Source organism: Chelonoidis abingdonii, chromosome 3, assembly GCF_003597395.2.
Source record: "Chelonoidis abingdonii isolate Lonesome George chromosome 3, CheloAbing_2.0, whole genome shotgun sequence".
Classification (NCBI taxonomy): domain Eukaryota; kingdom Metazoa; phylum Chordata; order Testudines; family Testudinidae; genus Chelonoidis; species Chelonoidis abingdonii.
Genome location: NC_133771.1, coordinates 14690402 through 14715201, shown reverse-complemented (window position 1 = coordinate 14715201; position 24800 = coordinate 14690402). Strand labels below are relative to the sequence as shown.

Below are 24800 nucleotides of genomic sequence, written 5' to 3'. Positions count from 1 at the left end.
TTTTACTGGGACCAGTGCTATTCAACCTATTCATAAATGATCTGCAAAAAGGGATAAACAGTGAGGTTGCAAAGTTACAAAAGTACTCAAGATAGTTAAATCCAAAACAGATTGTGAAGAGTTACAAAGGGATCTCACAAAACTGGGAGACTTGGCAATAAAATGGCAGATGAAATTCAATGTTAAATGCAAAGTAATGCATATGGCAAAATATAATCCCAACTATACATACAAAATGATGGTGCCTAAATTAGCTGTTACCCATCAAGAAAGATCTTGGTCATTTGCAGTACTCTGGAAGCACTACATTTCCAGAGTACTGCAAATTTATAAGAATCCTTCTCTTTGTGCCTGTATCATCCTGAATTAATTCTCCAGCTTCAGAAAACTTAAAAAATTATCTCCAGTTATCAATGGGACAGACACAACTGAATAATGTAGCTGTCCTTAACATGCATCAAAACAATACCAGGGAACTAAAAGTAAATAAGATTGCTAACAGTTTCATCCAGAAAACTACAGTGAAGCATGATGTCTTTAAACTGGGACATCAGTGAAGTTTACTATGCAGCAAGGGAGATTTAGATTAGATATTAAGAAAAACCTTCTAACTATAAGAATAGCTGATCCCTGGAATATGCTTTCAAGCGGTATTGTGGAAACCCCATCACTGGAGTTTTTTTGAGAACAGGCTAGACAAACAGGGATGATCTAGATATATTTTGTCCTGCTCAGCACAGGGGGCTGGACTAGATGACCTCTTGACATCTCTTTCAGCTCTATCTTGCTATGAGTGTGCGGTGGCCAAGATCTCTCTCCAGTGCTCTTGATGGAAAAGACTCTTCTTCCAAAGTGATGGCATCTGCCAAGAATGAGGAGAGCATCCTGGTTGCAAAACTCAGTTATAGCTGCGGACAGTTTTCAAACTATTAAAGATCTTCCTTTTGATGGTCGATCTCTGCTTTCTGAAAAAGTGGGTAAAGCCTTACGCTCGTTTAAGGAATCTCAGCCTACTCTTGGCTCCTTACAAGTGTATACCACAGCTCCCAGGAGACACTAATATAGGCTTCAACAACAGCAATGGCAGTATTATAGGCAGCTGTTTTACCCATCAAGCTGGACAGTTTGCAAAGCAGAGAAATAGGTCTCAGTGTACGAGATCATCTAATTCCAGTGCTATGCCAACAGCTCCACCTCAGTCAGCTACGGACAAGCAGATACACTGATTCACAAATTCTAATGTGTAAGGGACAATAGTGATTATCTAGTCTAGCTTCCTGTCTAACACAGACCCATAGAGCTTCCCAACAATACTTCCTAAAGCATATCTTTTAGAAAAACATCCAATCTTAATTTAAGATGGAGAATCCACCATGCCTCTTGGTAAATTGTTCCAATGATTAATAACTCTCACTATTAAAAGTGTCCTCATTTCCAGTCTGAATTTGTCTAGCTTCAGCTTCCAGCCTTTGGCTCATGTTATACCTTTCTCTGCTAGATTGAACAGCCCATTATTAAATATATTTGTTCCATGTAGATGTTTATAAACCATAATCAGTGACCCCTTAACCTCTCTATTTCTAGTGAAGTTTTTCCTGTTTATGCATCCCAGGATTGCATTAGGCCTTTTGGCCACAGCATCACACTAGGAGCTCATGTTCAGCTGATATTTGCCAAAACTCCCAAATCTTTTGCAGAGTCATTGCTTCCCAGTATAGAGTATTCTATCCTGTAAGCATGGCCCACATTCTTTGTTCCAGGCTCTATATGTTTACATTTAGCCGTATTAAAAAGCATATTGTTTATTTGCACCTGCTTTACTAAACAATCCAGATTGCTTTGAATCAGTGACTAGGACCAGGGAACTCTCTAGTTCACCGAGCTATAGGAGGCGGGGAAGCTTAAGTACTCTGAGGCCTGGTCTACACTACACGTTTAAATCGATTTAACGCTGTACCCGTCCACACTACAACGCCCTTTATATCGATATAAAGGGCTCTTTAAATCGATTTCTGTACTCCGCCCCGAGAGCGTAGCGCTAAATTCGATATTAACATATCGGATTACGGTTAGTGTGGACGGAATTGACGTTATTGGCCTCGCGGCGGTATGCCCACAGTGAACCACTGGACCGATCTGGACAGCAGTCTGAACATCGGATGCAGGGGCAGGTAACAGGAAAACGCCCGCGCGAACTTTTGAATTAGCATTTCCTGTAAAATGCCCAAGCGTGAAGTCTGATCAGCACGGTGGCGATGCAGTCCCCAAATTCAAAAAGAGCTCCAGCATGGACCGTACGGAGAATACTGGATTTGATCGCTTTATGGGGAGACAAATCTGTTGTATCGAGCTCGTTACAGATGACGAAAAATGCCAAAGCGTTTGAAAAAAATCTCCAGGCATACACAGCGCTGCATGACAAGTGTAACGGAAAGCCAACGAATCAAATGGAAGCTCATGGAGGGAGGGAGGGGGTACTGAGGACTCCAAGCCATATCCCACAGTCACAGCAGTGCTCTGAAAAGTATTTGCATTTCTTGGCTGAGCCCCAATCTGTAGGTACAAACACAGTGTTCTGGCGTGATGGGGAATAGCTCTCAGTTTTCCCCCCCCCCCCCACCACGTGAAAGAAAAGGGAAAGAAATCATTTCTTGACTTCTTTCAATGTCACCCTATGTGTAGCTGAATGCTGCTGGTAGACGCGATGCTGCAGCAGTGAAGAGCAGTATCCGCTCCTCTCCCCTCCCCATCCGGTATGGTGTGCAGTAGGACTGTAACTGTCCTCATCAACCCCTGAGTGCTCCAATGGCTTTTTAACATGAATAGGCTGGCACTCTGGGTAAGAACAGGAATTGATCCTTCACTCCAGTAGATAGGACAGAACGGCTAAGTAACGTCTTCATCATAGCAACTGGGGCTGAGCTTCAATCAGCCCCCTCCCTTTCCTGTGCTAAAGAAAAGATTCTGTACTGCTGGACTGTCATAGCAGCAGCAGATGCTGGGCCCTCTCCCCAAACACCGCTTAATGTCCCGCCCTGACTATCATCGCGCCGGGAGGCTGCCTCCCCCTCATTTATCTCACTAATCAAGTGTTCTTATTCTTAGCATCTTTATACTTCATGACACAAATAGTGCAGACACGCCACGGTAGCCCAGGAAGGTTGGGGGAGAAGGAAGCAACGGGTGGGATGTTGCAGGGGCACCCCCTGTGAATACTGACACGAGCAGCTGTGCTCTGAGACTCTCTATACACTGCCCCTATTCTAGGCAGGACTGACTCTATTTTAGAAACATAAGGAGGGATTGACTCGGGGAGTCAACCCATTTTGCTTTGCGTTGCGCCCCGGCCGATTTCAGCCAGGGCACTCATATAGCAGCAGTACAGAGGGGGAAAGATACCGTCATATGCATTGCCCAGTTACTCCGGCAGTAGCACGGTACAGAACGACTGGTAACATCTCTGCTATCATGCAAAAAGCAAGTGAATCTGCTGTGTAGCGCTGGAATATCGCCTTCTCTGTCCGCGGCATCCAGTACACATACGGAATGCCGGAAAAAAAAAAGCTGATGAACGGGGCTCCATGGTTTGCCGTGCTATGGCATCTCCAGGCAATCAGAAAAAAAAATGGCGCGAAAAGGATTGTCAGCTGATGTTTTCTGAGGAGGATAGGACTGACGAACCTTTACCCAGAACACCCGCGACAATTAAATGATCAACTCAACAGAAATCTCGAAGGGTGGGGAGACTGCGGAAGAATGGATAGCTACGGAAGAGCTACCCACAATGCAACGCTTCAGAAATCGACGTTAGCCTCGGACCATGGACGCACAACGCCGAATTACTGTGCCTAGTGTGGCCGCATGAAATCAAATTTATAATATCAGCTTTATAAAACCGATTTTAGCTAATTCGATATTATCCCGTAGTGTAGACGTGGCCTGACTCTGTGCCTCTCTGTCCTCTGGCTAATGGTGAAGTGGGAGGCAGAGCTTTTGTCAATTTCACTAGACAAAAGTGAAATTGACTAGAGTTCTCCAGCAGTGGGGCACAGCTAGGGTGATACTGGTTTTATGAAAAGGGCATCTTTTGTTATAAAATCATTCTGACCAGCTCTAGTCCTTACTACTAGTCCCTTGCATTAGCTAGTATGTAACTTTGAATCACAAAAGCTGACTGTGATATTTGATTCTACTTCTGTTTAAAAGAAAACTGAGCAAACATAGGAAACATAACTTATTTTGTCAAGCAATGTAAATTCCAGTGGGAATATGCTTTCCAGCGTGGCTATTATTTGTTAAGCATTAACAATGTACTTGGCACTGTACATGAGATTTAAAATATGGAAATATTCTCTGTCACCTGATCTTTCTCCTTTTTTTATTTCACCATTTTTCCCATCTCCTTTATCTGATGATTGTGATGTGTGCTGTTAATAAGGCAGTTTTGGAGAAAGAGTTGACTTGTGTAATTTGTTCTCTAGCAGTATTTGATAGATGTTGGTTTGGACCTAAAGAGGACTTTAAAAGTTTCATAATCGTATGGTAACAGAGTGCTAACATTAAAGAAGTGAAAATGATCCGTTTGCATTTATTCTAACCTTAATAGTTATGTCAAAATGACTAACATAATTAGAGCATTTAGGTTTTTGCCTCAGAGCATAAGCCATAATGGAAAGCCAGCAAGTGTATGCTAGATTCTTCTGCACTCTATCATGTCTAAGATAGTCTAGACATATATTTTATCCATGTATTCTGTATTGACAGCTTATGGTTGGTGCCCTCTATTACCTAGTTTAAAGCATGATCCCGACTCTCAACCAGCAGTGATGTAAATGACTGATTTAAAACACAATGCCATATAATTTTGCAAGACAGGAATGGGAAGTATGTAACTCTTCATCATGTGGAATGATGTAATTCCATATGTTGTAATTGAATCCGTTTTTTCTGTGCCACATGCATATTAGCTAAAACAGTAAGACATTTCTTCATTATTTCATTTTGGGGCTAAATCTTACTTCCTTATTCAGGCAAAAATCAATGGGAGTTTTGCCAGAGTAGGATTAACAGAATTTCTTACACTGAGATGTGAATTTATATTTGAGCAGAAAATTAAAGTAATGCTTTTATGAACTATTAAATGAAATGACACTTTTTCCACATTTTTTACTGAACATGTTAAAGGGCTGGAAAGAGGAGAAAAAGCTTGAATCCCCACTTCTTAAACTCCTGTTCAGTCCAACTCAGGGCTCGAATTAGAACGAGTTTGGTGGTTACAGGCCACCACTCACATAATTAGGTCACTTCATCATTCATTTGATGAGAAACTCTAAATCATAGCTACAGTGAAGAGTGAGTACCCTAATAATAATAATGTCTTACCTTTTGGGTTAAATTGGAAGTCACTGGAAGGTCTTTTTGAAAGAGAGCAAACTGCATTAGTTGGTAGTCTGTTCAGTGTATGCTTCACCGTAAGGCCTGATTATAGACTAGCTTATATTTTACACCAGGGTAATGCCATTGATTTCAGTGTCATTTTTCCTGATTTATTTGAGTGAAAGTGAGATCAGCTTTAGTCCAGTGTCTTCATAGATATGAAAATGAATCCAGAAACTGTAGTAAATATGGTGTTTGTGTTAATTTGAAGAATCTGCAGGCATTTCGCAAACACTAATTAATTAAGCCTTATAACATCCATATAAAATCTTCATTATTGTAAGGTACAAAACTGTCAACAATTGGTTAATATAGAGTCTTCAGCTTTGGTGTCCATTGTAATGAGCCCTTGACATATAATTTGTTTTTCAAAGGAGCTGCATTCAAAGAATATTGCAAAACGAGAGTTGATAATTTATAGACTAGAATATCCAAATAAGACCATAAATAGTGCATTCAAATGATAACTATTTGAAACCAGAAACTGTCTAGGGCATTTTGTGCATTACTTAAGTTTAGCATTTCAATTTAGAGTGCAGATCCCAATGGTGAACCATTCTAATATAATCTGATATGGCCATTAATTTAGCCAGTATTAAATGTTTCCAATGTGACCTTAAAAACTGGCCAAAGTTTCCCTTTATCTCCCTCCTTCCTGCAATCTGTCATACAGAATGTGCTGCAGCACTGTGCTGCTGTGCCGCTACTCCAGCACTGACAGCACTTGAGTGATTCTGCATGCGTGTTGTTCATGAAGCACTTTGGGAAAGTTTGGGATGACAGAACCCTAGGTTCTGTTTATTGCACTTGCATGTGTCTCATTTTAATTAGATGTTTAGAATGTCGGAGAGCTCTATTTGTACTTCATGTAATGTGGTGGGGCCCTGATGTTGATTGGAGCCTTTACGTGCTACCTTAATAAACAGAATGGGTTAGTAAATGTTCATTGTTTAATGATGCCCATGGAATAGCAGAGTCATGTCTAAGGCTAAGATTTTGTTACCGTTATTTTTAGTGAAAGTCAGGGACAGGTCATGGGCAATAACCAAAAATTCACAGAAGCCTGTGATCTGTTCCTGACTTTAACTCACTGGGAAGGGAGGGAGGGACCAGCACCCAGGGCTGCTGGGGCTCTGGGGTCTCCCCTGCCGCCACTGCCAGCTGGGAGCTCCAGATTCCCCACTGTGCCCATGGTGGCTCAGAGTTCCAGGGTCGCCCCTGCGCCCATAGCGGCTCGGAGCTGCAGGGAGCTCCCGTCACCTGCGGCAGCTTGGAGCTGTGGGGCTCCCTGCCACCTGTGGCAGCTGAGAGCTGTGGGGGTGCCCCCATGCCACTCGTGGTGGCTGGGAGCTGCAAGGTCTCCCTACCACATGCAGCAGCTAGGAGCTGTGGAGGAGTCACCACCCGCAGCAGCTGGGAGCTGTGGAGTCCCTAAACTGCCCAGCAACTGAGAGCTGCTGGGTCCCCACCAGCTGATACCCCCAGCCACGCTGCCCGGGAGCTGAAGCGGAAAATGTAATGGAGGTCTGTGGAAGTCACAGTTTCTGTGACCTCAGTGACAAAATCTTAGCCTTAGTTATGTCCAGTCCTGAAGTGCAGTCTGATTGGAACTGAAATACAGCAAGTGTTTAATAGTATACAATGACACTAATAAAAGATAGTTTAGGACACGAAGTGAAGGATACTGTATGTAACTGAAATTACTTTGGGCCAGGAGTATTGCCCTGAAAACACACACACACACACACACACCACTCTTATCTACCTTATACAAGACTCTGTTTCTATGCTGTTTACTAATGCACACCTTCTCTCCAAGTGTCTGAACAGTAATACATCTTATTTTATGAACTCAATTTCTCCTCCACTAGACAGAGCTTAGCTTTTCTTTGATCTGTAATAATTCAGTCCAGAATTAGCATGTATTGGAGGGGTCTGGAAATCTGTTTTGGAAACGTTTTCATATTCCTTCAGCCTATGCCCTTATATGTTTATAATAGACTTCTTAAAAATCATGCTGCTGAGTTTTAGAATTTCCTGATTGGAGAAATATCAGTATGCTGACAATCCTCTTGCTTTGGTTGTTCTGCACACCACTCCATACTCTTGGGTAGTACTTGCATGCCTATATTATTTATTACTGTCTGCATTAGTCAGATTTGTACTGAAATAAGTGAGTGTGACATATCATACTAGGAGTTTCAGAAAGACTTCGTTTCAGACAATCACAGCTTATAGGCCCCAGTGTAAATATGTCTATAAAAGGATTTATGCTGTGGCTCAAAGTGTTTAAAACTAAAAACCAGTAAAAGATCATTCAAAGAGCTTAGTACAATTTCTTTGCAGTTAAAGACATTTTTGTTGATCAATATTTCTAGTTATAAATATCTTTTTTTAACTAACAGAACTGAATACTAATTAATCCCTTCATAGAGAGTGCCACAAAACATTTGGGACAGGGACTGATTTTATTTGTGCCTTATACTGTGCTGATCATGTTTTATGTTGATAACAAATAGTAAATTGAATCACTCCAAGTAGTTTTTAATGGTACCTACTGTGCATGCAAGCAAGTGTGGAAGTGTGTGTGTATGCATGTGAAATATATAGTACAATCAAATAGTAATGTTTTTAAAGAACTTCCATTTCATTTTGAATGAAAGATGCTACAAAAATATAAGATCATCACCATAAATGGCACCAATTCAGCAAACCACTTAAGGAGATGCTTAAATCCATCCCATTCCACAAAGCACTGAAGCACATAGCCACATCTTTTTAAAACTTTGATAAAGCTGGTTTCCAGTGATCGCTGATGAAAAAGAAAACAACATTTATGAAACATGACTGGCATGCCAATGCTTAGCTGTTGGTTGACACTAAAACACTAGAATAGTTAATAAATAGTAGATTTATTTTTTGGTGGCAAAGAAAGATTAAACTTTTTAAAATACTAAGGGATATTTAGTATACATTGTTGGGATCATTTACATTTACATCAGGTACATTTAGTATACATTTAGTACACATTGTTGGGATCATGAATAAATTAATATGATTCAGCAGTGTCCCCATAAAGGAAAGGTAAACTGGTGCACACTCTATAAGCGATCAGTAAGATAAATTGTAGAGGAAATATAGAAAAGCAAGGGTGCTTCAGGCACCCCATATCAAACGTGTAAAGATTTTTCTTTACATTTGCTCTGCAAACCATCTTCCTTAATTGGGAAGGCACCTGGTAGTTCAGTCTTGGTTATTGTCAACATTTTCTGTATGCTGCAGCCCAAAACAGTAGATGAGTCTACATTAGTAAGCAGTTTGGGAGTAAATGCTACAAAATTTGTTTCCAGATGCATAATTTGCATACATTACAGGTAAAAATTTCAAAAGCACCTCAGTGACTTAGAAGTCCAAGTGCCTTTTTTAAAGAGATTAGATACTAGAGAGACAAAGACTCATTGAAAATGTGAATGAAATCCTGGACCTAGAGAAATAAATGTGATTTTGTCATTGAATTCATTTTGGTCAGGATTTCACCCTTAGTGCAGAAGTTACTTTTCAAAATTAAATTTAGGCTCCTAAGTCTTTTAGGTGCTTGTGAAAATGTTACCCAAGGTGTTTATCATCAGTTACATACGATTTAATGTATGTTTTAATTACACAGAAAAAAACCTAATTAAACAATTTTGGTTTTGATTCTTTTTCACTTTTAAAATATGAATATTACTCTTTTGTGTTAAACAGTTATAGTTACTTTCCTTCCAATGTATTTCAGGGTATTGTCTAATACTTGTTATTCTATAATATAAACACGTTGTATTTGGAAAATATGAATTATTATTCTATAAAAACACTAGGAAGTCAGATCTCAGTTTGAAAATCTTGTTCCCTTCCCCTCACCCCAAAGTTCCTCCTTTCAGATTTATGAAAGAAAACATTTCTTTCTGTAAAAGGTTTTTGTATGCCAGCATCTGGAAGTGTTTATTTCAGTGGCGTGTAATCTATCTGTGGATTTAGTTAGCACCAGACCCCCTTTTGTGTACTCCTGACTTAAAATTTTTATAAATGATCTTGTTGAATTTCTGCCAGCGTGCACATGGTTTGGCTGATTGCTGCATATATCCTTTACCTGCCAGTCACCTTTGATTTATATTCCTTCCCCTCTGCTTTTGCCTTCCAAAAATGGTGCCACTGAACTGTCCTCTAAATCATCTTATTGGATAAATTACTCCAAGATTAGATGGTACATTTTTGGGTGCTTTATGGACAGAATACAGTTTTATAATCCATCCTTACCCACTTTCTGTAGAACCATTTAGGAAGGAGTATTGGACAAGGGAAACTCCAGCTATCACTACTTGTTTATTACAAACCATTCTTTAAAATACTGTGCAAAATACTACAGGTTTGTGCAGTATTTTATTGGGATAAATAAACAGTGGAGATGCCTTGTCCAGGAGTCCTCTCTGAATGGGACGACTCCTGAGAATAAGATCCATGTGATTGGCCCCTAGCTTTAATATTCAGAAGAACTGTATACACAGGATTTAAAACTATCTTAAAGCATTTAATTTGAGAAGCATTTACAGGTCTATTTACTATACTTGACAGTGTTTTTGATTTTTGGAAGCTCCATTGCCCTCTTTAAGTTCAACAGCTAAACATTTTCAGGATGACAAAGGTTTCGTAAGCTTTACTTAATGACATTACTAATTTGGAGGGTTTTGTGAAGTTTCCTGGAGAAAAGCAGGTGGCTTGGCAGTAATTTAAAAGTTTCACTATTTGTGGTAGCGGTTTCAAGGGGTTTCATATTTCTAAAGAGAGAGACCAAACAGCATATTGCTTAAGAGTATCTGACACAATGATGTATCATTCTGGACTAAGTTTCCAGGAGTTCAGTGGCCATTAAACATGTTGTTTGCCGCACACAGTGCTGATGAAACAGTAAGTTGCCTAGATAATTTTATTAAACAGGAACATAGATTTTTAGATAACACAAAAATGTCTTTTAACTACATATGAAAAGAACTGGCTCATTTTCTCTGGAGCACTGGGAAAGTATTTACAAATGATCTGGATAGCATTTGATATCCTGTGGGGACATTTAAAATTCTTGGATTGCACATACATCAGTGTCTTAACACACAACACAGTACTTGAATTGTTGCAAGCAGCATACAAGACTTTTAGGCTGTATAGACATGGTCCTGTTTGGCCAGGAGATGTTGGCATAAAGTGACTCTGCACATGAAGTTTTCACTCCAGGACTGCAAAAGACAACTACTGTAATAGCTTTTCACACACTTAGTGCTGGCAGTGCAAGTGCTTGTTTAGTTACACGTGTGCAGCTTGCTCTTTCACATGAATGTATTTGATTGTTTATTTCTTTAGAGTCACACTTCACAATAAAAGAACTTCTGGTTTGGCCACTTGAGAAATTTTACTAAATCGGTTAGGAAAAAAGAAGCACAGACAAGATAGCTAAAAAGTGCACATTAGCTGTAACACTCCTAGGAAACAATGCAGCTCTGAATGTGGTAAACCATTTATAACCTTTAAATGTTCAGCATGGCTTTGTTTAAATATGTATAAATATATATAGCCAGATTTTCATTATCACCAAAAGCTCCTTCTGGTAGTGTAGAAGGACCTTAATGTGGGAGTAAGTTACACTTACTCTATCTTTAAGTTCCTTAACGCTGCCAGAGTGATGTAAAGAGAGTAGTATACATGAGAATCTGGCCTCAAGGTTTCTGTGGTACTAGCCCAGAATACACTGCAGCAACACAGATGCACACTTTATGGCTATTGTAGACTAGTATAGTAATAATGCAAATACAGTCAGATGTCTAAATGATAGAGTAACTTGGTTATATCTGTTAGAAATTCAGGAAGTTATATCAAAGTTAGGTACAGAAACATGCACATGCTTTGTGTAGATTGTAACTTACACCGACACAATGTGTACGTTCTGGATATGCACTATCAGGACAATAAATAAATATTAGTGAATAACTGCTAAGCAATTTGAGAGAGATTCTTATGAAGAATGAAAATCATTCCTTTTTTGCCATTAGTTAGGAAAATAGTCTAGATTCCCTGATATTTTTGTGTTTTGGTGGGTCTTTTAATGCCTGGTAGTCTTAGGATAAGAACATTATGTATTTGGACATCAGTGGCTCTTAGCCAAAGTGACAGGGACACAGCCCCATACTTTGGGTATTCCTAAACCTCTGACTGCCAGAATATAGGACTGGATGACGAGGGATGGATCACTAGATAATTGCCCTCTTCTGTTCATTGCCTTTAAAGCATCTGGCACCAGCTACTATTGGAAGACGGGATGTTGGGCTAGACAGATCATTGATCTGACACAGTATGGCCATTCTTATGTTTTTACGGACAATTATGCAATATAATGTAGATTGATATAGTCGCAAGTCTGTAAACTTCCCTCAGCTTCTCCTTGATATAACCATCATTCATTTATATATTTGTCTTTCTTCTTGAAAGATCCCAAAGCACTTTACAAATTTAAGTTACACACAGCAGTCAATTCATCCATCGCTGAGACTGAGCCAGGTCTAAGGTGAAATGTCGCAGCTGTGCAATGGTACACAGAAATGCCACAGAGCTGTTTAGGACAGGAAGTGAACAATCTAGTTGAAACAGCCAGGGAATTACAGAAACCTAGAATATAATTGCCTGTGTTGGAATTAATGTCCCTGTTCTAAGAAAATTCCTATGGAACCTTTAGTTTCTACAAGTAGTTAGGAATTTGGTTTTAGGTCTTCTAGGACTAGAAAGACAGGTTGGACTTTTGTGTTGAGCTTGAATACCTAAGTTTGGGCACAAATCAGATATTAGGAATGTCAATATACAAAAACCTACAGAAGAACACTTCAGTCTCCCTGGACACACAATAGCAGATCTAAAGGTAGCCATCCTGCAGCAAAAAAAAAACTTCAAGACCAAACTTCAACGAGGAAACTGCTGAGCTTCAGTTCATCGCTGCATAAATATTGTACACCATCAAGCTCAGGATTGAAACACAGAACTGTGAATGGCTAGCCAACTAAAAAGGCACTCTCTCCTCCCTTGCGTGTTGCACACCTAAGCTGAAAGAGGGCCCTCATCCTCCGCTGACCTGAACTCAACTCGTTATCTCCAGCCCTGCATTCTTGCCCTTGCCATTAATATACCTGCCCTCTGACAATCTTCACTACATGCATCCAACAAAGTGGGTATTCACTCCAGAAGCTCATGCACCATATACAATCTTGTTAGTCTATAAGGTGCCACAGGACTCTTTGCTGCTTTCATGGGAAGCCAGTGATTTGGTCTACCTTTGTGAAGTTAAATTGAAGAGCCTGATGGGCTTTTTACTTAGTTAGGTCTCAATTCAACAAATCTGTTAAGAACAAACTTAGCTTTAAGCCTGTGGCTATGCCTAATTTTCATGGGACTTAGGCACGTGCTGGAGCCTTAGAGATGATTAAAGTTAGAATATTTTGAAAAAACAACAGAGAGTCTGATGGCACCTTAAAGACTATCAGATTATTTGGGCATAAGCTTTCATGGTTAAAAAACCCACTTCTTCAGATGCATGAATATTTTGAAAGAATCTCAAAGTTTTTTTGAAAATTATTTTTTTAAATTTCACTGCCCCACTAGGAAGTAGTTATACAGTGTGCCCTTCAATTATTTACTCCAAGGTCCATGCTCTAATGTGTTAATATTTTCTGCCTATATCCCCAAGATATATCGACATGAAATATATTTGGCCTTTATGTGATTATAGACTCTTTGGCATTGGTATTTGACATGAATTTAGCATTACAACATCGGGAGGTTGATTTCTTGGTTTTCTGCAACAAAGGTGTCATTGCAGTTAAGATACTGTGCCTCCTGGTTTGTTTGTTTTTTAAAGCCAATATAAGATATTTGCAGCACTTTTCTCTGTTTTATATTTCTCTCATACATACAGTTGCGAAAATACTTGCTTTAGGCAACTATTATATAGCTGAATATGAATAGTTTACATAACTGTCTGACTAGTGTGTCATGCAGAAAACTAAAATGACAATTTTGTTTATGGACTAATAAAGTGAAATTAACATTTAAAAAACAACAAAAACCGGGAAGAGTAAACTTAAAATAAATCAACATTATAATTCCATCCACTGTTTCAACCTTGATCATCAATAGTGTCAGAATCAATAAAAGCTAGACTTACAGCTAGATCTCTGCGAATGAGTGGAAATAGCGGTGGGCCAGACTCTGCCCTGGCTACATGGTGGAACTCCTTTTGATGTCAGTAGAAGTTTAATGCATGAATCAAGTATAGTAAAAGGGCCTTGTTTATATAAAGTAGATTTAGAATTCCCTTATGGCCCCATTTTTTTTTTAAGTTTAACATTGAAATTATGAACACACAAGAAGTCAAAAGAGTTAAAAATTAATATTTTGATATGCAGTGACCCTTGCTGGCATCTTGATTTCTGTTTGTGATATGCGGAAACAGAAAGTGAATTTTCTGAGCCATTAAGAAAATGGTTATGGATGTAACACCTCTTATATTTAGTTAACAGTAGATCTTTCAGCTTAGAAGGATTTCTGTTCTCCTTATGTAATTAATGAAAGCATTAAAGGCACAGTAGTAGGTTGGGTTGGAGCAGAAAGTACTAACATTCATACTGTAGGAGAAAAGGAAAACTTTTCAGAAATATGTTTAAGGGGGACAAGCATAAGCGTAAAGAAGGAGTGAGTGGGGATGCCAGTAAGACAGCTCAATTGGGTTCAAGAATTTTTCCATCTCGCTTTCCTCCATTTCAAATAGTAAAAGTATTAAAAAACCAAATTATGCATCACATAACTTGGTTGTGACATAAGATTGTCTGCAAGTACGTTAAAGGTGTAAGAACATAAGAGTGAAAGGAACTATTTAAGGTGACATTCAGAGTTGAAATGAGGAATTTAAAATGGGATGAAATCAAGAAAGGCACATTTCCTGACTTTGCAGTCTATAAGACATTGAAATAGTTTTCCAAAGAGACATTTTGGAAATCCTTCTGGCTGCTTTAGAAGCTTAGACATTTAAAGCTAGATAGGACAGAGCACTTGATCATGTATTGTGGGGAACAATAGTGCATTGCCAGGGGGCTTAGACAATGTTGGTCATTATCTGAAATGGAGGCAGAGCCCCTGCCAGGAATAACAGAATGCAGAAACTAAAGTTATCAGATTACCTACTCCATCTCATTGCTGGTGCTGCATTGTTCCATATTATATATTTACTAATGTTACGTCCAGTCTAGTGTTAAAAGTCTAAAATGAAGGAGTTTCCAGTACATTCCTTAGAGACTGTTCCACACCCCAGTATATTTCACTGTCAGGAAAATACAAAAAATAAAGTTTCCCTTCATTAATTTCATCCCATTACTCCTAGTTATACTTTCAGATTCACAGTGTAATAATTTCTCTCCTTCCTTAGTGTTTACACTCTTCAGATATTTATTGACCTCAATGGGACCCTCCCTTATTTAGTTGCCACTTAATCACACAAGAGAGACTGTTTGTTTATTTTTCAGTTTGTGAGATGCAAATATTTACATCAGTTAACAACCACAAATTAAAACATAACTTACTGTTCACTCAGAAGGACTCTGAGAAACTCTTCAAAGCATAGAAGAAATTTCACACACACACAACCTGCTTTAGGCAGAATCCTGAATTAATAGATTCTACCCAACTTAGAATGGTCCATAAACACCCAGCCTCCCCAGCACTAAATTCACAAATAGGACTAAATTTTCAAAAGTGACCAGTGATTTTGTATGTGTCTGGTTTTGGTTGCCCAGCTTAAGACTCTTGAAAGTGGTCTTGGTAATTAGAAAACTTGTGTTCTCTTGTACCAATAGAAAACGGCTTCCATAGTTAAGGGCCTCTCCTTGAGAACTTCCTGCCTCCAACTTCAGAATTTAAGTTTTGGTGCCACAGAAATGGATGGATCAGTAAGGGGAGGTGATGTGTTGAATTTAACTTTTGGCACAGTTCAGACACAAAAGAAATTATTGCACATTATAAGTCTATATACAACTGCTTGTACCAGCTTATTAATACCTCTACAGCTAAAAGAGGAAGATATCTGTAACTTGCTGGAAGAAGCCATATTGTAGCAAAATATAATCTATATAAAGTAGAGTGCTGACACAGGCCTGGTAGTGTGCTGAACGTGGTGACGTCTTGACAGAATTGCCATTATAGATAATAATGGATTTGGACAACAGAATAATAAAAGCCTCTGGGGATCTATATGTGTGTGTTATATAGGAGAATGTGATAAAACTGCCAGAAGCAAGCAATATCCATGTGGAATTATTACAGTATGAGAGCCTGGAAATGAATTGGGTAGAACTTGCTAGCGTTTTATTTTGCCCCAGTAGAAAGAACCCCATTCTAAATACTTTGGGTGCAAGAAAAATATTTAACACTAACTAGTCCTTAGGAATGTTTCATAAATTGGCACAAGGCGCCAATTTATGAAACATGAAGGCTATGGAAGTAGAGTACGAGCTTTTGAGAAAACGTATGTAGTTATAAATTCAATACTCTATTCTCAAAGTGGCTGTGTTGGTAAGGAAGTTTGAATACTCTTGCTGTTGGACATATAGCAAAATATAAAAGTTGTGGAAAGATAATCCTTGCTGCCACTTTAAGAAGTTTCCCACTTGGAAGTTTACTAGATTATTGAGGAAAAGATCCACCTGTGCATAGGCATTTGTACAGGTCTTACCACCGTAGTATTTAGGTGTTTACAAGTATTAACACAATAAGCTCTTTCTAGGAAGTAATTTCTCTGTCCAACTACAAGTGACTAGATCTGCTGCAATGATCACTTTGGGAACAGAACAGAGAAACTGGATGTCATAACAGATTGGTAATGAACTATGAATCCCTGTACTTGTAGTCCACTTGTCCAAATCCTCCCACTTTGGAAGTGAATGCTAAATTTTCTACAGCGACACAAAGCTTAATTTTACTGGGACTTTCAATTGTCGGGCCACACCAGAAGAAAGACAGGAGGCAATGGATGTGATTTAATTAGGCCCCAACTTTATTCACTTAAAAGATCTGGAAGTATCCTGCAGTACCTCGTGCAGTGCATCATCATTTCCTTAATCATTTCCACATAATCTCCAACCTGATCCCAACTATCCTATTGGTAGGCCTCTGCCACCCTCCCCTCATAAGAGAGTTAACATGGCTAAAGAAGGAGGGGGGTTGGCTCCCTGCTATACCAGGCATAGGATCCTCTAACCTCTCTTCCTCAGCTCCCTTAAAGGACACTTTCCTTTAAACCCTTTCCCACATAATCCCCAGCCTGCTCACAGCCATCCTGTATGAGGGTTAAGGGGGCTAGAAAAGGAGGGGGTTGGCTCCTCGCTGTACAAGACATACAAGCCCTGAACACCCATAGCTCAGGTCCTGTAAGGAATGTTTTCCTTTAAAACCTTTTCCAGTTCATTGTATCCTATAACCATATAACTTCCATAACGAGCACCTGCAGTGGACATCTGTCACAAGGAGGTGCAAGCAATTTAGATTGTCTGCGTCCTCCCCACCACCTATCACATTCCCAGATATTCCTTCCTTAATATCAGACAAAAATATATCTGCTCCCCAGTCAGATAGGTGAACCCCATCCTCCCTGAATAACTTGAGTCCCAGTAAGATATGTCCAGTGGAATAATTACAAATCCTCTTGGTCACCTATGAATTTGGCCACCTCCCTCTTCATATACCCCGAGCCTTATCCACCTGAAGAGACTTCATTACTCCCCGCCATACCCTCTATTGCAAACTCTGTTTAGCCTAAATAATTTATCACCACTAGTAAAAATCCTAGATCTGCACCAAACCCTCTTAGCCTTGGTCATCAAGTCAACTCGTACATCATTTTTGCCTACATTGTTTTTGCCAATGTGAAAAAGAATCATAGCCAGTGCCTGCTCCTGGGCTGCCAAAGAGTGTACAAGTGGCATCAGCTGGTCTCAGAGTGTCCCTCTCCTTGAACCAGTCGCTTTTTCCCTTTAGAGCGCTCCTCCAACCATGCCAACTCAGAGCTGCCTCACTGCTGAGCCCACCTGTGAACCTGAGGGCCAAATGCACAGTTCTGTGCCCATACATCCAGTCACCAATTCTGTGCTCGTTCATGTGATCCTGAGAGAAGGAATTAAATGCAAAGAGTTCAGCACATAAGCCACTGGATTATCCTCCTTAACAGGATAATTCATGCATCCGACGAAGTGGGTATTCACCCATGAAAGCTCATGCTCCAATACGTCTGTTAGTCTATAAAGTACCACAGGACTCTTTGCTGCCTCCTTAACAGGGAGCTCCAAAATTGTGTGTGTTGAATGCCACCACTGATCTTCTTGATTTATTGGGCTCTCATTCGTTGTGCAGTGGGTGTAACAATGCATTTCTGAATTGAGTCACCAGGGGAATCTCAACAATACATATTCTTTGGCATTGCCATGAACTGAAATTTCCTTCTCCAAGGTAACTCCTTTCCCCATGAGGAAAAAGTGGCACCTGCATGAAGCAAGTCTGTGCTGCTTTGACTGGGCAAATCACAGCCTCCCCAAAGGTCTTGCCATCTGTTTCCAGCTCTTCCCCTCTCCTCCATCTTCCTCTACCTCTGCTACTAGCTGTAAGGGTGGCGGGAGCCCTTAAAGGGGCAACAAACTCTTTTCTTCTAGCCAGCCAGACCTGGACCCACCCCATACAGTTGTGGTGCACTTATTCTACACCTTTCACCAGCACTAAATTCCCACACAGGCCTAAATTATCAAAAAATGACTAGTGATTTTGAATGTGTCCAATTTTGAGTACCCAGCTTGAACCACCTGAAAGAGGCCTGCTTTTCAGAGGATGGGTTCTCAGAACTTTCTGAAAATAAGGCAAGTTTAAGTATCTCAAGTTGAGCACCCAAAAACAGAGGTTATTCATAGTAGGGTACTCATAGTATAAAAGGTAAATATTCTCTCCTGTTCGTGTTTGTTCAGGCAAGAAACTTTATCAGTTATATTATAGCTTGCAGGCAACATTTATTGCTATGTATGGGAGCAAAGGTTGCAGTATGCAGTATTATTTGATTCCCACAGTTTACTACCCACTCATCTAAATCCTCAGTGCACAATTTCCTTTTGCTGGCTGAACTGAACCTCTATATTTATTATTTCTCATTTAAAAAAATTGTTCCGAATATTATAAACTTTTATTTTAAAAAAATCAAAATTGAGACTTTAAATATATTTTCAAAAAAATATTTTAGCTTCAGAGTAGTGGAGCAGCACACAAACCTCTGTGGTCAGTATTAAACTCTTCCCTTCAGCAGTTTTGAAATGTATACCAAGAATAAAATTGGCTTTTGCAAACTTCTGACTTATATCATCAAAGCTGAGACTCTGTCATTGTAATAGAGATCAAAGCAGTTTCTTGGACACGTGTGTTAGCAAGTTAAAAAGAGACTGAATTTTTTTTTTATTTTTTTGCAAATATACAAGATCACTTTGGCCCATATCTTGCAATGAGCTCTGACGCAGAACTCATTGCAAGGTCAGAGCCTTTACATTTTTATAACTCTTCACCTTTCAAGCTGCACAACCTTACTTTAGTGATAACTTTGTGCCCTCTTAAATATTTTTGTTAAAGAAAGTTAATTAGGGATTGGAAAATAATGAAGAGGACGGGTCGCCAATAAAAAGTGACCTGGACCACTTGGTAGGCAGGGCGCAAGCAAATATATGTTTCAGTACAATCAAATGTAAGGTCCTATATCTTGGAATAAAGAATGTGGGCCATATATACAGGATTGTATCCTGGGAGGCAGTGACTCTAAAAAAAGACTTGGAGGGGTCATGGTTGATAATCAGCTGAACATGAACGTCCAGAACAACACTCTGGCCAAAAGGGCTAATACAATTCATGGATGCATAAACAGGGGAATCTCAAGCAGGAGTAGGGAGATTATATTACCTCTGTGTTTGGCACTGGTCTAGCCACTGCTGGAGTGTAGTATCCAGTTCTGGTGTCCACAATTCAAGAAGGATTTTGATAACTTGGAGAGGGTTCCAAGAAGAGCCATGACAACAATTAAAGGATTGGAACGCATCACTTACAGTGATAGACTCAAGGAGCTACATCTATTTAGCTTAACAAAGAGAAGGTTAAGAGGTGACTTGCTTACAGTCCTTAGGTACCTATATAGGGAACAAAAATTTCATAATATGCTCTTCAAAATAGCAGACAAAGGTATAACAAAATCTAATGGCTGGAATTTGAAGCTAGACAATGTAAATTAGAAATGAGATGCAGCTTTCTAATAGTAAGGGTAAATTAACCATTGGAACAGCCTACTTGGGATAGTGGTAGATTCACAGTCACTGACAATTTGTAAATCGAGATTGGATCCTTTTTAAAGGATATGCTCAAGTTCAACCACAGCTATTGGACATGAACATCCTGTGGTCTCTGTTATGCAAAGAGGTCAGACTAGATGATCATCTAGATTATCCCTTCTGGCCTTAAAATTCATAGGAATCTTTGAGTTATAGTTTATGAAGTAATGCAGTAGAACTTTCACTGCTCTGTGTTCCATAAACGGTCAGTCTGCATGTCCACATACAGAGCAGATGGCTTACCAAATGTGGATTTGAGAGGTCCTGGTGTATGGCTTTCATGTAACATAATTTACAAAATGTGCAATAATACATTTTGGGGAGTTAGTTTGGAAATAATAAGGTTCATTGTTTGTTTATTCATGCTGACTTATGTGGCAGATTCTGATCTTGCTTACTTCTGATCTTGTGTTACTCTCAGAAGATCCACAATTGTCCATGTACAATGACTAAATACTGATAAATTAGATTTTGGGCCAAGTGCACAGTTGGTGTAAATCAGTGTAACTCCTTGAAGTTGATGGAACTATGCCAATTTATACCAGCTGAAGATGTGGTCCATTGTTTCCATATAGTGCAGCGTTCAATATATCTGCTCTGTATACGTCTCACACATTTAGAACAAAACCTGCTAAAACACCACCTTAATTGCAGTAGTGGAAATAATAAGTTATTTCCATTCTTTGGATGTCATTGGCACATTTCCATTTTGTCAACATAATTAAGATGTATTAATATTAATCTGGTAAGTACCATAACTTTACCTAGTGGAAAACTAAAATAAAAAGATATCATGAGAACATTTTTTCAATATCTGTTTTGATTTTAACACTTTATATTGTTGTGAAATGTTATAAAAATGTGTCATTATGTTATTAGCCTGTTAAAAAAACAATCAGCAACATATGCTAGTTACCCTGATTTTTCTCAGTCTATTTATGGGGATGTTTTATCAAAATGGCTCTTTTAAAAGTAATAAAGATGTAATGCTCTACTAAATTAGGTCATAAATGCCTAATTTGGAAAACTAATACATTTTATTATTTTTCAAGTATGGGATTATGTATATTAAAGTATGCAGCTGTTACAAAGTCTGGCTTCAGTATAACAGAAACATATTGCATTATTAAATCTGTTAGTGTCTTTGTGTATATATATAGACTTTATACACACACACACAAAAGATTTCTGCATTTAAATAACTAATGAACACTTGTCCAATATTACTTTGGAATAACATGGCTTAATTTTTAAAAAAATAAATATTTACAAAAGATTGAATATACAGCTAAACATTGTAGCCTGATTTATAAACTGCATGCATCCAATCAGGGCTGGCCCTAGACCACATGACACCCCAGGTGAGGAGTGTCTTTGATGCCTTCCTCACCATTTGTTAAACTTTTGAATGCTTAATTTTTTATTGCATGTGTAGTCCATTTTATTACTTTGATGCATGATTTGCATGCATGGTTTATCCATCTCATAAGACAGTAAATTTGCATGCTAGCATCTCTAAATCTGTATTTATTCATGCCATGTATAAGCAAATAATAAAATTCATTTAATCTAAGTTTTTATAGAAACTTTTTAATTGTAAGAATAACTGAAGTGTACTAACATCAAGAAGTTGAACTGTGTACCAATATTGGGCGGACCAGTATTAAATAGTGTTACAACAGGTGACAGCTTTAGTATGTTAACCCTAATCCTGTAGTCCAAAAGTCCCTTTTCTCACCTTTGCCTTTGTAAACTGAAGCACAGTGTCAGGGAGATCCAGAGACTGGTCAATGGCATTTTCAAGCAGTAAAATAGCAAACAATGTCAGTCTCTTATGGCCATCGTTGATCGAAGACATGTTTTAATGAGCCTGAGCTTTGAAAAGCTGCGCTGATCACTCATGACTGTAACTGTCAGCGTGAGCAGACTCTTCAAAGCTATCCACATCTTAGAAAAAGTACACTTCAGCTCTGTATCTTGAGTGAATTGGAGAACTTGGAGTGGAGAATGCCCATGCTGCAAAACATGATGGATGTTGTCCAATTTGACAGAAAGGTCTTTATAATTAACATCTGAACAGTCCCCATGTGTCAGCATCCAGTGAAGGTCTGTACAGTTGTTCGAGAATGTTTTCCTGTTTGCCAGCAGCTTACTAAAGTCATACTGGGAAAAAAACAGGTTTTTTCCTGGTGCTGCATTTGTCCAGACTTTTCTACGATGGATACTCAAGCAGTGCCAACAACTGAGCAAAAAATCCTCCTTCTTGAATTTTTCTACTGAGTTTCCTCATCACCTCGTCTCTGCCCTCATAACCAAACAGTTTTTTTCTTCTGATGAATACGATTTTCCTTGAGCACAAGCTCAAGTCCTACGTTTTCCGCCATTTCTTTGACAACAGTGATGGGCATCTTCAAATCCATTGTTTCTTATAGGTCACAACAAAATCAAGCCAGTAGTATTCTATTCATCAAAGTAATAGTGGTCATAATGTCTGTCCACTGAGTTTGTAATGCCTTGCTTACAATGTTTACTTGGAACAGCATATCATGCCAAATTGAAGTCAGTGATCTGGTTTGCCAGGCTTTGTGCCTCATGTCAAACTCCAGCTTCAGCTTTACTCAACTGCTCCAGTTCCACCAGGGCATTTTAAACCTCAGACACTTGGTACCTCTCTGGCCTTATGCTGTCAATGCGGCTCTCCCAGTGAGTGTCACTTAGTGGCTTCACAGTCAGATCTGTCACATTGTCCATGAGGATTTTCCACCTGATAGTTGATGCTGAAAACAGGACGTATATCCTTTGCAGTACTCCAAAGAGAGATACTGAATCTAAAGAAGATGACGCTGCGTCTGACACAACCAGGTTGAGGGAATGGCAGCCAGAAGGCCTGAAGAAATATCTTGGATTCAGCGCAAGGATCCTGGATGCCATTGTTTTTTCCCTTCATGTTTGTGCCATTGTCGCTTGGCCACGGCAATCCTGAAACCTTATTTTATTCTCGTTCAGAATGTTCATACGCAGTTTTGTTAGGCCTTTTCCGGTTGAGTCATCCACAGACCAGAAACAGATAAAGTGTTCCTTTACTTGGATAGAGCCATTATCATCATCAACAAAACTTACTGTAAATAACATCTTTTCACTGTGACTAATGTCAGACATGTCATCCATTATTACAGCATAGTCCTTTAAAAATCTGTGACAATCTTCCCAATTTATATATTTAGGTGAAGGACTAAAGATTTTTATTTGTAGTGGGGAAACAGAAGATCAGGCCAACACTGGTAGGAAATCCTATCCATTACAACACATGGAGTTTCCTTGTTTTGTCGAAAATGTTGTAGATATATTCTTTTAAAAATAAAGTAATATGAAGAGTCTATCTTAAACCAACAAAAGCAAGAAAATTCAACGTCAAAATTTTCAGTCCATCACAAGCACATCTTGTCAGGATCAGTATGTAATGAATATGGCCCTGATCCTGGTGGGTGCAGAGAAACCCCTGTTGATTGGTTTGTTTTTTTTTAATTGATTTGTATTGATGCTCCATGTGGGCTCATGGGTACATCTGCCTATATAAGCTTCCAGAATCAGCGCATATATAAAGCAATCTTCGGGATCTTTGCTGTGGTACTTAGTTAATTGATTAGTATGCTGATTATGTTTCTTTCTCCACATAGTCTGACAATATGATCTTAATCTGGCTGCAGAAACTGTCCTGCCTGTGGCAATTTATTGCCCAAAAGTGTATGAGATGCTTTACAGAAACACACAAAAAGATGAGGCTTCTGTCCCAAAGAGTTTACTGTCAACTTGGCTTGTGTCTTTTTTAGGTAGACTGTATATAATTTCATGTGATTTTACTTTTTGTAAATAGCACCTAGAGGTTAACAAGATAGGAACTCAGATAGATAGATACAATTGTAACAGTTCCTCCATATATGCAGTCTCAGTGCATATATCAATAAGCATCCACAATGGCTTATTTGGAGGAAAGATGTAGTTAGCTATGTTTATATAGAGTGTGAATTGTTAAAATATCATGAACAAACTAACAGCATTTGTAATGACATTGGAGCTGATTTGATATCTGTGTTTGTGATGGAAGAGAGAGAGTGATAAAAATGAGGGGAGGAAATTAGTAATTCTTAAAATCTTCCATTGATCTATTAGTGGGCTTCTTATGACATTAATGTAATGTCAGTGATTTCACTTCATATTTCAGGAGATACTTCTATTGATTTCAGATAAATAAATATAGGTTTTGTGGGATTTATCATTTCAAATGTTAAATGCATTCAAGCAGTTTGAGACACTTAAACCCAAAAGTTAACTGGTATGAATGTTCTTTTGAGACAATAAAATACCATGGAAGGTTTCTTTACATCAAAGGGAGCTGTATCCACACACATCCATTTCTCGCCCCAGAGTTTTCTCCACATCCACAGAGTCACCTTCAGTTTAGCCTTTAAGTTATTTATGTTTAGAAATAGATCTGAGTTGCCAAGTTTGGATCCAGTGTTTCACCATGTTTTGATGTGTTTTAGAGTTGGGTTTTCACATCCATAACCAAATTTTCATTGAATTTTGGAGTGCTGAGGTGTTATGTTCCAGTTAAGAAGTTTGCAAAAATGCAGCAGAACCCTGGTCCAGGTATCTCTAAGCTTTTGGGACTGTTTGATGTAAGTCTTGAATTAAATAGCATGGGCCTAAATCTCCATAATGGTCTTTCATTTCAATCTTCATTTGCTTTTGGTATATTCATCGGGAGGATTGGATGGCTTTCTACTCTTCCTACCCTTCTCGTACAATCCTAGCAAGACTGATCCTGTCCACGATATGGTTATGGTCGAAACCATGGTCTAGTGCATTTTTCTTGATCAGTGTGAACAGTTTTTTGTT

The 24800-nt window shown here is 38.9% G+C and overlaps 1 protein-coding gene across 14 annotated transcripts in view; it reads left to right on the top strand.

The window, feature by feature from the left end:
* The window catches only part of SUPT3H (SPT3 homolog, SAGA and STAGA complex component), a 559042-nt gene that overhangs the window by 439715 nt on the left and 94527 nt on the right, over positions 1–24800 (top strand). The window contains exon 14 of one of the 14 annotated variants that reach the window (XM_032802084.2): positions 4485–4559. The exons of the other annotated variants lie outside the window; for them this stretch is intronic. Within the exon in view, the coding sequence (XP_032657975.2) occupies positions 4485–4535 (51 nt within the window). The 3' untranslated portion in view covers positions 4536–4559. Of the gene's footprint in view, positions 1–4484; positions 4560–24800 lie in introns of those variants that run through there. 14 annotated transcript variants of the gene reach the window in all.